Here is a 15715-nt window from a genome sequence, read left to right as displayed (position 1 = left end):
ATAACTAAGCAACAAGAAAAAGTGAAAGAGCCAGGTGCCTCTGGCTCACGCCTGCAATCCTAGCTACTCAGGAAGCTGACATCTGAGGATACTGGCTCAAAGGCAGCCCAGGCAGACAAATCTGGGAGACTCTTACCTCCAGTTAACCAGCAAAATGTCAGAAATGGAAATGTGGCTCAAGTGGCAGAGTAGCAGCCTTAAATGAAAAAGCTAAGGGATAGTTCTCAGAGCCTGAGTTCAAGTCCCAGTACCCACACAATAATAAATAAGTAAATGAATGAATAAATAAATAAGATGAAAAGAGAATGCATTTAGTCCACTTGCTCTGTGTTCTCTAAATTCATATTTCTAAAAGTCTAGAAATCCACAACCATTGAGACTCAATATTTAAGTTCAACAAAATATTCTTGGCCTTATCCCAAACTGTGACAGTCAGTCTTGTGTTTACATTCAGATCTTGCAAATTTAATCACCTAACCACTTGACACTTTATTTCCATAAGTCTGAATTAAAAGTCGTATATGGGAGCTGGGAATGTGGCCTAGTGCTTGCCTTGTATACATGAAGCCCTGGGTTCAATTCCTCAGCACCACATATATAGAAAATGCCAGAAGTAGCACTGTGGCTCAAGTGGTAGAGTGCTAGCCTTGAGCAAAAAGAAGCCAGGGACAGTTCTCAGGCCCTGAGTTGAAGCCCCAGGACTGACAAAAAAAAAAAAAAAAGTCATATACAGGCTAGGAAGGACTACCAGTACTCAAGTGATAGAGTGCCTACCTAGCAAACAAGGCCTGAGTTCAACTGAAAAGTAAAACAATAACAACAAAAAAGATTTCAGAAAACGTGTCTGCACAGCCATCTCTCATGGAGGAATCCATTTTGCTTGCTCTCCAAGAGCTAGCCTGCTGCTTAGCCTCCCTGGGGATTCACATTTTTCCCTTTCTATCAGGAAACAGCTCAGACTCCATGCCAGCAGTCAGGTCCATGGAAGTTTATCCTCAAAAATGACTTCCTTCCTTGAAGTCTTACCTTGGCAGATAGCCCTGACAATCCCCTTCTTATTGCTGTGTAAAACCAGAACTGAGACATTAAAAAAAAAAAAATGTGTCTTAAATGCCATCTGGGTTCACCCTGGAGAAGGGGTGAGACGGGGAGGTGAAGGAGTCATTCGAGGGGCCAGGGTGCCAGCTGGTGACATCTATTTCTGCTGTGGAACCCATATGCTTACATCTCTGCCAAGTCTGCCACCTGCCGTAGACACCTGGTTTCCACGGCTCCCCAGCAGGCAGAACAAAACTCTTGCTGTCACACTTTGTTCATAACTATACCCAAGTGTCACAACTTCCCACGGGACAGACGATCCTGGGGTAGGAATATGGCTCTTACTAGGAATTGGAGATTTTGGTTTTCTGGATTGCTATATGAAAAGAAGCCTCTGGCAGCAGCTATTAGATTTCATCAGAATTTAGGAGAATGGGAGGTTGGTGTTGTCTATAAAATATAGAATGTTGGGTGACATTGTCCAAAAAGAAATGTACTCTTTATCTGACTTAGGTAACTGTAACCCCTCTGTATATCACCTTTATAATAACAATACTGTTGTTGTTGTTTTTTCCAAATTTTTATTATCAAATTGATGTACAGAGAGGTTACAGTTTCATATGTTAGGCATTGGATACATTACTTGTACTGTTTGTTACCTCCTCCCTCATACCCCACCTCCCTCCTCCCCCTTTCCCTTTCCCCCCATGCGATGTTCAGTTCACTTACACCAAACAGTTTTGCAAGTATTGCTTTTATAGTTGTTTTTCTTTTTTTACCCTGTGTCTCTCAATTTTGGTATTTCCTTTCAATTTCCTAGTTCTAATACCAGTATACATGGTTTCCAATATACTCAGATAAGATTACAGAGATAGTGTAGATACAACCACAGGAAGGTGATACAAGAACATCATCAATAGTAGAAGCTACAGATACACATGGGAAGTTGAAAGTAGTTACAACTGTGATATAACAATCGTTTCCATAACATGGAGTTCATTTCACTTAGCATCATCTTATGTGATCATAAGGGTATAGCTATTGGGCTCTTTTAATACAGGATGTTTGCTGGGCATTGGTGGCTCCTCCTGTAATCCTAGCTACTCAGGAGGCTGAGATCTAAGGATCATGGTACAAAGCCAGCCTGGGCAGGAAAGTCCATGAGACTCTACCTCCAAAAAGCTGCAAGTGGAGCTATGGTTCAGGTGGTAGTATGCTAGACCTGAGGGGGAGGGGGGGATGTTCAAAGACAAAACCCAGGGCCTGAGTTTAAGCTCCAGGACCAGCACCAAAACAAAAAAGAAAGTTTATCTGGGCCTGATGATGCAGGCCTATAATACCAGGACCCAGGAAGTAGAAGCAGGAGGATCAGAAGATCAAGACCATCCTGGGCTAAGAGTGAAACCCTATCTCAAAGAATCAAGAGGTAGGGATGTAGCTCAGTGACAAAGTAAAAAGTCCTGGGTTTGATCCCTAACTCTACCAAAAAAGGAAAACAAAAAACAAATGAATGGTTGCATTGTCTGAAATGTGGCTAATTTTAGTGGGTTTACTTCACTGACTGTTAATAATGCACCTTTCAACTTCATCACCTCCCTTCCTAAGTTTCTTCCTCAAAGTCCAGGCATGAAGGAGGCTTTTAGGGAAAAGTTCTTCCTGTTGTTCAAAGGTTAAGAGCATGGGCTGCGGCTGCAGGAGCTTTCTCTCCCATCCGCCTCATAGGCACAATGCCTACAGGTCAGAATTGTCAGGATAAGGTAAAGAGGTCTACCTAATCCTGGTTTTCTGGCTCCTGTATATTCTCTCAATCCTACCAGATGCTGCTCTCATCCATTTGTTTTTGTCATTTCTCAGAAACCTTTCTTCCTTTTACAGAGGATGCCCAGACTTTCCCCGCTCTACCAGGACAGGATCTTGAGCAGAGTAGAAAGCGGAAGGAGAACTAACAACCACAGACACGAGGTTCAAGACATGGCTCAGTTGGTAGAGCAATAGCCAATGAGCAAAGAGAATCAGGCACCAAGTTTGAATCCCAGTCTTGGGAAAGAAAAAAAAAAGAACCACAGACAGGAAGGACTTTGAAAACAGCAAAGTGCTTCTGCAGATGAGTGCTTTATTCCTAGAATGTGACATAAAAATGAAAAGTGCCATTGAGAGTTTCCTTGGCCTGTGTGTGCTTAAGGGAAAGCTGGATACAGAACACAATTCTCAGGCCAGGTCATGTGGAGCTAAGTTCCTTATTTATTTATTTATTTACCTACTTACTTGCTCTGCTTTTTTACTTAAGGGTGGCACTCTACCACTTGAACTTTTTTCCCTACCATATCCAGCTTTTTTTTCTGGTTAATTAAAGATAAGAGTCTCTCAGACTTTTCTCTTGGGCTGTTTTTGAATTCTAGTCCACACAGTAGTTAGGATTGCAGGCATGAGCCACCAGCACTTCGCTGGGACCAAGTTCCTTGGTGGACTAAGCCTGCTCATTGTTTCCATATGGTTAAAGTGAACTACTAGTCTTTTCTAAGAAAAAATCCTCTTTTTCCAGTCCCTACTTGCCAGGATGGAGAGGAACTGGATCCAGAAAGGGGTCTGACCACATAGGTGAGCAAGCTGCATGCTTCTCCTGCTTTGGGGCAAGGATGAGCCTCAGAGGTGTCACCTGGTAGCTCAAAGCTTCCAATGAATGCAGAGGCAGTGCCAGTGCCATTCTCTGAGTTCCTGTCTACTTGACAGTGCTTCCCCCACCACTACCACACACACTTAGCAAGAAGCTACAGCAGGAGCTGATGGCCCTTGGATGTCTGATGGCAAAGGAATGCCTGCCTTTCTTGAATCAGACAAGTTTTTGAAATGGATGAGAACCTTCCACTGAAAGCTGGCATGATACGTGGTAGCCCTGAGGTACTTTAGTTCCTCATTCCCAGCGGCCACCCTAGTGTGGACACCCAAGGCGACATCTTCCTGGACATCCTCAAGGAGAAGTGATCCTCCCTATATGATGTCAGGACTGTCCTGCTCTCCATCTACAGCCTGCTAGGAGAGCCCAACACCAACCACCCTTAGAACACACCTACTAGATGGGCACCAGTGGCTCATGCCAGTAGTCCTAGCTACTCAGGAAGCTGAAGTCTGGGGATGGTTGTTCAAAACCAGCCCAGGCAGGAAGGTCCATAAGACTCTTATCTCCAATTACCTACCAAAAAGCCAGAAGTTTAAGTGTTGCTCAAGTGGTAGAGCACTTGCCTTGAGTTAAAAAAAAAATCTAATCTAAGGGATAGTGCCTAGGCCCTGAGTTCAAGCCCCATCACTGGCACAAAAGAAGCAAGCAAGGAAGGAAGAAGAGACAGAATCTTCAAGGCATTTCAGAATAATAGTTAGACATCCCTCCTGCCCTAGCAACTATACATCTGGACAAAATCTATGAGCCAATTGTTTTCAGGCACTGATACAGGCAGTGCAAGGCTGTGATCCTTGAAAAAAGGGGAAACCCCACAAATTATATGAAAGCAGAATCTGTCACCTGTAGCCCTATAAGAAATCCTGTAGGGGCTGGGGATATGGCCTAGTGGCGAGAGAGCTTGCCTTGTATACATGAGGCCCTGGGTTCAATTCCCCAGCACCACATATACAGAAAATGGCCAGCAGTGGCGCTGTGGCTCAAGTGGCAGAGTGCTAGCCTTGAGCAAAAAGGAAGCCAGGGACAGTGCTCAGGCTCTGAGTCCAAGGCCCAGGACTAGCCAAAAGAAAAAAAAAAAAAAAAAGAAATCCTGTAAGAAAAAAAAAAGTTTTGGAGGCTGAAGAGAAATGTAAAAAGTCATTTAGGTGCCTATCATAACCAGCACTCAGGAGGCTGAGATCTGAAGATCACAGTTCAAAGCCAATCTAGGCAGGAGAGTCCATGAGACTCTTATCTCCAATAAACCTGCAGAAAGTCAGAAGGGGGGATATGGCTCAAGTGTTAGAGCACTAGCCTGATCACAAAAGCTCAGGGACAGCACCCAGGCCCTGAGTTCAAGCCCCAAGATCCACACAAAAAAAGAAAAATAAAAGTTGTTTAGATCTAAAGCTGGGTATAATGGTTCATGCCTATAATCCCAGCACTAGGGAAGCTGAGACAGGAGGATGGTGAGTTCAAGGCCAGCCTGTGATACCTAGTAAAACACTGTCTCACAAAGAAAATACAACAGATCTACATAAGGAATGAGAAACCAAAATATATAGTATGCATAAAAAAGTACGCATGAGAAAGAAACTATGCATAAATAGTATGCATAAGAAAGTTGGAGTTTGGCTGGGAATGTACATTAGTGGTAGAGTGCTTGCCTAGCATGCATGAAGCCCTGGGTTCAATTCCTCAGTACCACATAAACAGAAAAAGCCAGAAGTGGCGCTGTGGCTCAAGTGGTAGTACTAGCCTTGAACAACAACAACAACAAAAAAAAGCCAGGAATAGTGCTTAGGTCCTGAGTCCAAGCCCCAGGACTGACAAAAAACAACAACAACAAAACCTCCAAAAAACTGGAGTGTTCAAACCCCAGTATTGCCAGAAGAAAGAAGAAAGAGAGAGAGAGGAGACAGGGAGGGAGAGGGGAAGGAAGGAAGGAAAGAAAGAAGGAAACTAGAGTGGCTAAATTCATACAAAAAAGTGGCTTAAGTGGTAAAATGCCTGGTTAGCTAGCACTAGGCCCTGACTTCAAACTCCAGCAACACCATACAAATAAACAAAATCCATAGATTTTTAAGAGAAGGAGAATTCTGATACTACATAATGATTAAAGTGTCAGCTCGGGGCCGGGAATATGGCCTAGTGGTAAAGTGCTCGCCTCGTATATATGAAGCCCTGGATTCAATTCCTCAGCACCACATATATAGAAAAAGCCAGAAGTGGCGCTGTGACTCACAAGGTAGAACACTAGCCTTGAGCAAAAAAAAAAGAAGTCAGGGACAGTGCTCAGGCCCTGAGTTCAAGCCTCAGAACTGGCAAAAAACAAAACAAAGCACAACTATCAGCTCATCATGGAGCTATTATATGTCAAATGAATAGTATCATTTGATTTTTCTGAAAATTGTATATGTGTGTTACTTTAATTTTGACAAAGCAAGAATGACTCGTACTGCAGTTGCAGTTCAACAGTGTGTACAATATTTCCTTGACTTACTCAGTTATAGTCATAAAGACAAGCACAACCAGGTTGGGGAACAGACCACTGATCTTGACGATGGAACACAGTGAAGTGATGATATGGGTGGGGGCTTGTGCCAAGTAGAATCAGCCTTCAGCATGCCAAGGCTGCTCAGTTGGTATATTTTATAGCAAAAATCCAGGGCACTGCTTAACCTACTAAGTCATTGAAACTGAGGTCGATTAAAGAGCTTCTACTGTAATTAATTGAGATAATAAAGGAGGATGAAATGAAATAGCCTTCCTCCATCCACTATTGCTTCCCTGATCTCTCCCCAGGGGTTAGATAGAACAGCTCGAGATCATTCTTCCTAGAGTCACTGGGTTCTCCCTGAAATATCAGTCCTCTGTGGGAAAATCTGCAAATGAAGATAAGTTAGAATTGTGTGGAAGGACAAGCTATCCTACATGCCCTTGGTTCCCACCCACAAAGAAGCCAAAGACATAACAAAGCCAAAACTGCCCTTTGCACCATGATGGGTCTTTTTTTAAATTCTATAACTACATTTATTCCATTCTTGCCTCCTCCTCCTTTGCATTTTGCTAAGTACTCAGCACCACACAACAAAGAAAATGAACAGACAAGTTCAAAATAGGGCCTGAGATTCAATCTCCTGTGTCTCTGTTGAGGTTTGCAGAAAATCTGAAGTCTCCAAGCCTGAATGCCCCAGTCAATGAAGCTTTGAGGGTCTGAGTTTTAGAAGACAAGACGGACATATTGACACTCTCCAGCAAGTCAGCCAAACACTGATCTCTATGCTATTCTGTCTTGGGCAATAATCTGCAGATGTGCTGCGCAGTCAGGAGAATCTATTTTCTGCTCTTCTACTTGGATTCAATTCTGGAACACCTCACAAATGGCTTTCCAGCCATCTCCCCTTCATCATTTGCTGACTCCACAGGGCTTTCTAGCCCTTCCGGATACTAAATTGTCAAATTTCCTTAACAGCTAAAACAAGAAAACTAACCAAGGCAGAAATTGGCTTTTTAGCAGAGACATTATTACATGATTTTCTCTTTTGGTATGGGCTGAACGTGTGTTTTGCCACCAAATCCTTAGGCTGAAATCCTGGCCTCCAAAATGATGGTGGAGGTAGTGCCTGTGGGATGTTGTTAAGATGACAAGGACTGGATTAGTACTCTTATGAAATAAACCAAAGGCGGCTCAATTGTGCCTTTGATCATGTGAGGACACACACACACACACACACACACACACACACACACAGAGTAAAAAGTGCCATTTATGCAGCAAGAATTGGACCCTCACCAGACTCAAATCAGCCTTGATCTTGATCTTGCAATCTGCAGTACTGTGGAAAGCAAATGTCTGAGATATTCTGTTATTCTAAGACACCATCCATTCAATATGTTGTTTCAACCAGAAGGGACAATCTGAGCCTTCTGAAAAGCTACCCCCTTATAGGGTATGCAAATCAATGAAAAATAAGTATTTTCCTTATTTATAGGAAGTCCTTGGACTACTTGGTCTCTTGGCAAAAATACCCTCAGATTATAACTCTAGTTTAGATATAAACATGTCCCATTGGTCAAGTTTCATGAAGAATTTTTGGGCCTGGATATAGCTGCAAGGAGAACATTTGTTTAAGTATGAATGAAGCCCTGGGTTCAACCCCAGCACTTAGTGGGGGAAAACAAAACCATTTGCTATTATCTGAGCACAAAGAAACCTTTGATCCAGGAAGCTATGGCTCACGCCTGTAATCCTAGCTACTCAGGAGGCTAATTTGAGGATCATAGTTCAAAGTCAGCCCATACAAGAAAGTCTGTGAGACTTATCTCCAATTATCTACAAAGAGCCAGAAGTGCAGAGGAGGCTCAAGTGGTAGAGCATCAGCTTTGAGTAAAAAAGCTAAGCAACAGCACACAGGCCCTGAGTTCAAGCCCCAGTCCCAGCGCAAAACAAGCAAACAAAGTCTGTAGTGGTCACTCTCTGATTCTGACTCTTATTTCAAATCATCATACTTGGGAGGTGTGTTGTCTAGATCAGCTATAAAAGTTATCTAGGGTGGGCTGGGAATGTGGCTTGGTGGTAGAGTGCTTTCCTAGCATGCATGAAGCCCTGGGTTCAATTCCTCAGTACCACATAAACAGAAAAAGCCAGAAGTGGCACTGTGGCTCAAGTGATAGAGTACTAGCCTTGAACAAAAGAAGCTCAGGGACCGTGCCCAGACCCTGAGTTCAAGCACCAGGACCAGAAGAACAAACAAACAACAACAAAAAGTTATCTAGGGGACAAGAGCTACAGCTCAGGGGTAGAGTGTGTACTTAGCATGTACAATGGTTCAATCCCTAGCATTAAAAAAAATTGGAAGTTATCTGTGCTTACATTTTTACTTTTTACAGGTAACCATCCCAATCACCTTCAATACTGTGGAGGTCCCTCTTACCTTATTTCTCATCCTGCTCCACACAACTCTTCAGACCCATTGAGCTCTGGGTGATTCTACTTTCCCAATAATGACTTTGAGCTACTGCAGCAGAGGACTGCTGAGCTACTGGATATTTTTCTAATTGGAGTCCACATCTTCCCCAACCCTTCCAAATCAAGGAGGGGGGTGGTGATGGCAAAAAGATACCTCAGTGTCAGAGCTGTTGCCATTCAGAGCCTCGATGTTTGGGTCCCTCCAGTCTTCTGAGAGTGAAGGGATGTAATTGTCTGTCAGAGCATCCCAAACCCTGGAAACAAAGAGAAGCTCTCATTAGCACACATCTGTGGCCTGGCTCTGCCTGGAGGAAGGAAGAGCTGGGGCCGGGGCAGGAGAGAGGCTGTTGTGTGTGTTGGGCTGAGATCATCTGCCTTCCAGCATGCAGAGGCGTAGCAGTTGGAAAATGGAATTAGAGGCGTGCCAGAGGGAGAAAGTGCCAAGGGCATGGAGCCTTGCCCCGCTCCAGCAGGACAAGAAATGAATCTGCACTCCAACCAAATAATTCATTCTCGGAACCTAAGAAGTACCCTTGTTCCTATTCCTATGGGGAGGGAGAGTTTTCGGATAGTTTTTCCTGGATGAACCCCTTTGAGAGGGTTATTGAGCCTGTCATCAGTGGCTCACACTTGTAATCCTAGTTACTCATGAGCCTGAGATCTAAGGATTGAGATTCAAAGCCAGCCCAGGCAGGATGGCCTGTGAGACCCTTATCTCCAACTAACTACCAAAAAAACAAAAAAGTTAGAAGTGGATCTGTGGCTTAAGTGGTAGTGCACCAGTCTTGAGCATTAAGAAGCTCGGTGACAGCACCCACGCCCTGAGTTCAAGCCGCTGGACTGGCACCAAAAAAAAACCCAAAAAGATTAGAGTCATCATCCAATCTATACACATTCTCAACTCCAAAGGCCTGCAGTGCACAATCACAAATTAATTCATTGACCTGTAATGTAGGCAAGCGGAAGTTGCCAATGTCATGCATGACCACTATTATTACCCAAAATGTTGCTGGGGAGGTTGTAGAAAACATAATGAAATCCTCCAGTAATGTTGAGTTTGAGTGTGCCCTGTCTCCCTGGACACTCTAAGATAAATCTCTGTCTATATAGTTAGCTCTTAGTTGGGGAAAATGAGATTACTTTGGTTAACATTTCTTTAAATACTGATATGTGGGTGGAGGTATGGTTCAAGTGGTAGAGTACCAGCCAAGCAAGCCCAGAAAATACAGTCTCGAGTTCAATTCCTGGTACCACCAAAAAAAGTAATAATAGAAAATTAATAAAATAAAAATATTAAGAGTTTCCTACAAATGCTACCACATGCCTCATGTATCTCAGAAAGACTGGACAATGGTAGAGCACTTGTATAGCATGAGCAAGGCCATGGGTTAGATCTCTACCACCATTTAAAAAAAAAGCAGGATTGGGAAATATTCTGAAATCACAATTACAAATCAAGAAAATGCATAAATTAGTAGACACCAAGATATTCATGTAAATCAGTGATCCAGGCTTGTAATAATGTTACAGGTGAAAGCCAGGAATGCTAGAGTTCATAGTAGTTAAAGACAGATATTCTATAGGACAAAGCAGGTGTCTGTCAACATGACTGACACTCATAATACTGAGATATGAGAAGGTACATTTAATTTAAATATATGAATCTAATAAAAGAATCATTTAAAAATAAGCAAATCATTTATCGTTATTATTGTTGGTGGTGGTGTTTGTTTTTGTTTTGTTTATTTTTTTGCTCTTCTGAGGAAGGTTAAAGAGGAAGCACAGAAAAGGAGGGAGGGAGGATGAACAAACGCAATCATGCTATTCAGCATACACTATGTGGGAAAATATCCTATGTAACTTGTGGGTAGAGATGGGAGGGGAAAACTGGGGGAGAAAGTAAATGAAGGGCTGACATTGTCCAAAAATAAAAGAGAGATGTACTCATTGCCTGACATGTATGTAATGGTAGCCCCTCTGTACAACACATTAATAGTAAGAATAAAATTATTTTTAATGAGCAAACAAGTATAGATACAGACCAATTTTACCTTGTAAGATGCTGAAAGGTAAGTGTAAAATTTAGATAGACAAGTATAAACTACTTAGATATCTCAGAATACAAACTTGAGATCAGATATATAGCAATAATGTAGGAGGTGCTATCAACATAAAGTCAGTGTACAATATATGCATATATATGATAAATGCATATAAGCAAAGAGATTTTCCAATGAATGTGAATAGTGATAAAACAAATAAAAGGAGCCCACGAAAGCATGATTTATTGGCGTCTGCTTGTAACTTTTCTATAATTACAAGGAAACACTTTGAGAGAACTAACTCACCAAGTGCCCAGAATCTTGTGTCTGTGCAATCTGCACACATGCATATTGGGGCTTGAACTCAGGCCTGGATCTCTTCCTTAGCTTTTTTACTCAAGACTGGTGCTTTACCACATAAGTCACAGCTGCACTTGCAGATTTTGGCTGGTTAATTAGAGATAAGAGTCTCCCAGACTTTCCTGCCCAGGCCAGCTTCAAACTATGATCCTCAGATCTCAGCCTCCCAAGTAGCTAGGATTACAGGCGTGAGCCACTGGTGCTAGTGATCATAGCCTATTTTGGAAATAGTGATATCTCCATCTCCACTGGGCACTATTAAAACTGCATCTGTCCTGGCTAATTCTAAATGTAAGATCCATTCACTTTCTGGAGCCAAGAGGCAAATGCAGTTTGCTATGTCTAACTCACTGCTCCCTCCTCCACTGTGCCCACCGGAAGGCTCGTGGGGACTCTTCACAACACCGTATGACACGACATTCACTGACTGCTTTGACTGTGGACATTCGTGCAGGAACTGACCTTCAGATGTGTCCCTGCCTCCTGAAAAAGAGAGACTCAGCAGAGACCAAAATAGGCTGGAGTCTTTGGTACCTCCTTAAAGTTGGACGGAAGCTGAGACGTTAATGGACCGTACACTTTGCAATGACCTTGAGACTGCTTCAAGTAACAACTGAGGATTCTCTCCCATTGTTTAGGGAGTGAACACCTACTTTTCTCATCTGAGATTTACTGCTGTGGACTGAATTTCATCATGGAACTCAAGCCGCATTCCTCATTTCTATACCCTTCCCATGTCTACTCAGTAGCCATTTAACAATCACAACAAGAGTGGACGCTTGCTTACGGAACCAAATGCTCTTCGAAGCTCTTTATGTCTTCTGATGCAGTCATCACAACAACAACTCACAAAGTGGGTGCTTATGAAACACATCTAAAACAGTGACGTTAATCAGTTGCCTAAATTCACACAGCCAAGGATGGCAGAGGTGGCTTTGAACCCAGGCAAGGTTCCAACTCTTTATGATTTGCTCCACATCTTCCATTAGCATAAGCATCTGAATAATATACCAAGATCCAAATCACAGCCTAGAACAGCGATTTAGACAATGGCTCTATGTGCAAACCCCACATTATTCTAGCCTTTGTGCTTTCATCAGACTGTAGAAGGAAGGCTTGTAGGGGTAACAGGGCACGGAGTGTCTTTTTCTCTAGGTTTCCAGCCCAGGAAGGTAAAGGCAGCCACAGGGACTCAGGAGCCAGTGGTGGGGAAACAAAGGTTTTTGTTTGGAAGAGAATGGGAAAGGCTTTGTTCTCAGTCTATCTTGGGAGTGGATAAATTCTTTTTTTTTTTTTTTTTTTTGGAAGCCAATCCAGGGCTTAAACTCAGGGCCTGAGCACTGTCCCTGAGAGCTCCTTTTGCTCAAGGCTAGTGCTCTACCACTTGAGTCGCAGTTCCATTTCTGGATTTTTCTGTGATTAATTGGAGATAAGAGTCTCACAAATGTTCCTTCTCGGGCTGGTTTCGAACTATGATCCTCATCTCTCAGCCTCCCGAATAACCAGGATCACAGGCATGAGCCACCAGCACCCAGAGATGTATTCCTTTTTTAAGTACTCTGGAGAGGAATTCTAAAATCTCACTTCTTGGAGATGGGTTCAGTGATAGGAGCACTTGCCAGCATGTGCAAGGTCTGGGTGTGATCCTCTAGAGCTGCAAACAAATGAACAAATAAATACACACATACATGTATATACACACATAGGCATTGCCTTTTCCTCTTGCTTGGCCGACGTTGGTGGTGCTCTCACTTGAGCCATACCTCCACTTCTGGCTTTCGCAAGTAACTGGCAATAAGAGTCTTATAGATTTGTCTGCCTTTTATCCAAGATCCTTAGATCTCAGCCTCCTGAGTAGCTAGGATTACAGACAAGAGCCATGGGAACCTAGCTATGCTATTTACTCTTGTCTTGCAGAAAGACTTTGTAAGTGATCCATGCTGTCATTTATCAAAGAAGCAAGATTAAAGGAGTTGCCTCCATTCCTACCATGACATCTGAGATTTGCTTTGGGGTCTTAGTCTCCATGATCATAGCAAAGGCAATGGGACTGCATATTTTGTAGCATAGGCTTTCTTGCTATGCAAACAAAACTGTCTTTTGCCACAGAGGGGCTGGGCATTGGAAAAAGGATGCTGGAGTGTGAGCAAAACCAACAGAATGGACTGTGCCAAGACAAGCATACAGGCTTCAGGAACACACACACACCTGAGCATCTATTTCTGACAATTATAGTAAGCAGTTGAAAGGGCTAATTAAGTTCCAACTTGAAACATTTCCCTTCATTCTCCTTCAGGTGGCTTCTTCCCTGGCCCAGTACTTTATGTGCAGTCATGCCAATGTCTGCACTTCTTTATTTAAGTAGCATGCACACACTTTTGCATCTTCTTGATTCCTTCTTTTTTTTTTTAATTGTCCAAGATCCAGAATTAAACTTGCTATCTGATGATTGCTTTTGCTCCTGGGTTGGCATACCATACCAACCCTATTTCTTTCTTTCTTTTCATTGCACTTCATGTTTAGAAATTAGCAATAATTAGCATGTGAATGCCCTTGTCGAAGTTTTTACAGATAGTTTCCAAATGAAATCACATTATCTTTCCAGGAGTTGGTGGTCTATGCCTATAATCCTCTTACTTGGGAAGTGGAGATCAGGAAGATCCTGGTTCAAGGCTAGCCTGGGCATCTCAATTAACTTTTTGGGCATAGTACTGCCCAATCCATAGTGGATTACCGATGTAATCCCAGCTTGATATGGGCACAGGTAGGTAAATGAAAGACCAACGCCGGTCCAGGCAAAAAATATGAAACTGGCATCATGGCTCAAGAACTGGCTCACTTGCTTGGCCAATATAAGACCTTGAATTCAACTCTCCCTCCTCCCTACACACACACTCCAAAGAAAAAGATTCAACACTATTTCTGCCTCCTATGATGAAAATGAACCTCTAAGAAGGGAATTAAATTCTCTTAGAAAGCACTGTTATAGCTGGCTATGGTGGTAAGGCTGAGGCAGGGCCGATGGCAAATTCTAAGCCAGCCTGGGCTACATAGCAAGACTCTGTCTCAAAAGTAAGTAAAGTATGTCTGATGATCATGTTTGTTTATCGTGTAGCCTTTAACATCATCTTTAATCCATTCTTTCTATTTGAAATAGCCATGAGTCCCAAATGTCTGGCCCGTCCATTTGCAGGGTACCTGCAAGAGGGCTTCCTCCCATGGTGAGGGAGGAAGAGCGAGGATTATCTATTCCCCATTTTTGGCATGTCAGGTCCTATCATTTATCACAAGGAAGAAAGGTGACCACTCATACACAAAGAGATCCTGAATTCAAAACCAGAAAGTAAATATGGTATTCCAATCTGACTGCCCTTCAACATCTTACAGCCTTTATGCCCTGAAATCAGAGATAAGCTAACATCCCAGTCAACTCCCAATTGGCCAAATAGTTCCAAATAAGGATGGAGAAAAAAAAACCAAAACCTTCCAAAGGAATCATTGCCTTTACCTTAGGATTTCTGCTATCTTTACAGAGCCAATAATTCCCCCACTTTTCTTTTATGTTTCTATCATTTAATTCTAACCCCAGTCAAAACATTTTCAAGGGGCTGGGAATATGGCCTAGTGGCAAGAGTGCTTGCCTCCTACACATGAAGCTCTCGGTTCAAATCCCCAGCACCACATATATGGAAAATGGCCAGAAGGGGCGCTATGGCTCAGGTGGCAGAGTGCTAGTGAGCGAGAAGAAGCCAGGGATGGTGCTCAGGCCCTGAGTCCAAGGCCCAGGACTGGCAAAAAAAAAAAAAAAAAAAAACACCAAAAAAACATTTTCAATTCATTTTGTGGATGAAACATCTCTCTGGATACTGAATCTGAGCAGGTTTATCATAATAACACTAAAGGATATTTGCAACCAAGTTAGATCTCAAATGACCCTTTTCCTTTACTGAGTCATAATTTCACAGCTGAAAGGTCTGGATTAGTGTGTGATGTAAGTTTCACTTGAAGATATTCAATGTCTTAGGGAAGGGAAGGGTGTCGAGTGTGTGATGGGAGGGTGAAATTGATTGGAATATAGCATCACCATGTATCAAGATATAACAATGAAATCCCTCCCCCTGTATAACTGATAAGCCAATGACATGAAATGAAATAAAACGAAAAAGATGTACAGTGCCTTTAGAGACACCAAGTATCTAGAAAGTATGGTACCTATTTCTCGCTTCCCTATACAAGGTCCTTACTCTGACTCTAGGAAATGATCTAGCCTTCAGTCTCTTAGCCAAGGCAGTCAATGAAGCAGGAAAATGAGGCGGAGAAGCCTGGTAATGCTTTGTGACAGTAATTAACATTAAGTGGCCTCAGCGAATGTATTTGGAGAGATGAAGAAGCTGCTCATTGAGCCTTAACCCTTAATGAGGCACAGGGAGTGCTTAGATGGGGAGGAGAGATGACTTGTTAAAAGCCAAGGAAATGGGGTGCATCTTTAAAAGGTCATTTGCAGAGTATATCCTGGGACTGGGAAAAAAAACGGGTTCTTTGTGAGTCCTTAGCCCTATTTCACCATGATGGAGCTCGTGAGATTTCAAAGATGAGGACCCATGCCATCAGCTAGAGTTAAGTGACTTGCCCAAGGTTCACCCAGTGAGT

General features: G+C 42.7%; 1 protein-coding gene across 1 annotated transcript in view; it reads right to left on the bottom strand.

Moving 5' to 3' along the window:
* Fez1 (fasciculation and elongation protein zeta 1) overlaps positions 1–15715 on the bottom strand; it is a 47470-nt gene that overhangs the window by 19589 nt on the left and 12166 nt on the right. Inside the window, exon 3 of the mRNA XM_048340956.1 lies at positions 8818–8917. Within this exon, the coding sequence (XP_048196913.1) occupies positions 8818–8917 (100 nt within the window). The remainder of the gene's footprint in view (positions 1–8817; positions 8918–15715) is intronic.

This window comes from Perognathus longimembris, chromosome 3 (genome assembly GCF_023159225.1).
Source record: "Perognathus longimembris pacificus isolate PPM17 chromosome 3, ASM2315922v1, whole genome shotgun sequence".
NCBI lineage: Eukaryota > Metazoa > Chordata > Mammalia > Rodentia > Heteromyidae > Perognathus > Perognathus longimembris.
This window is presented reverse-complemented; position numbering and strand designations above follow the sequence as displayed.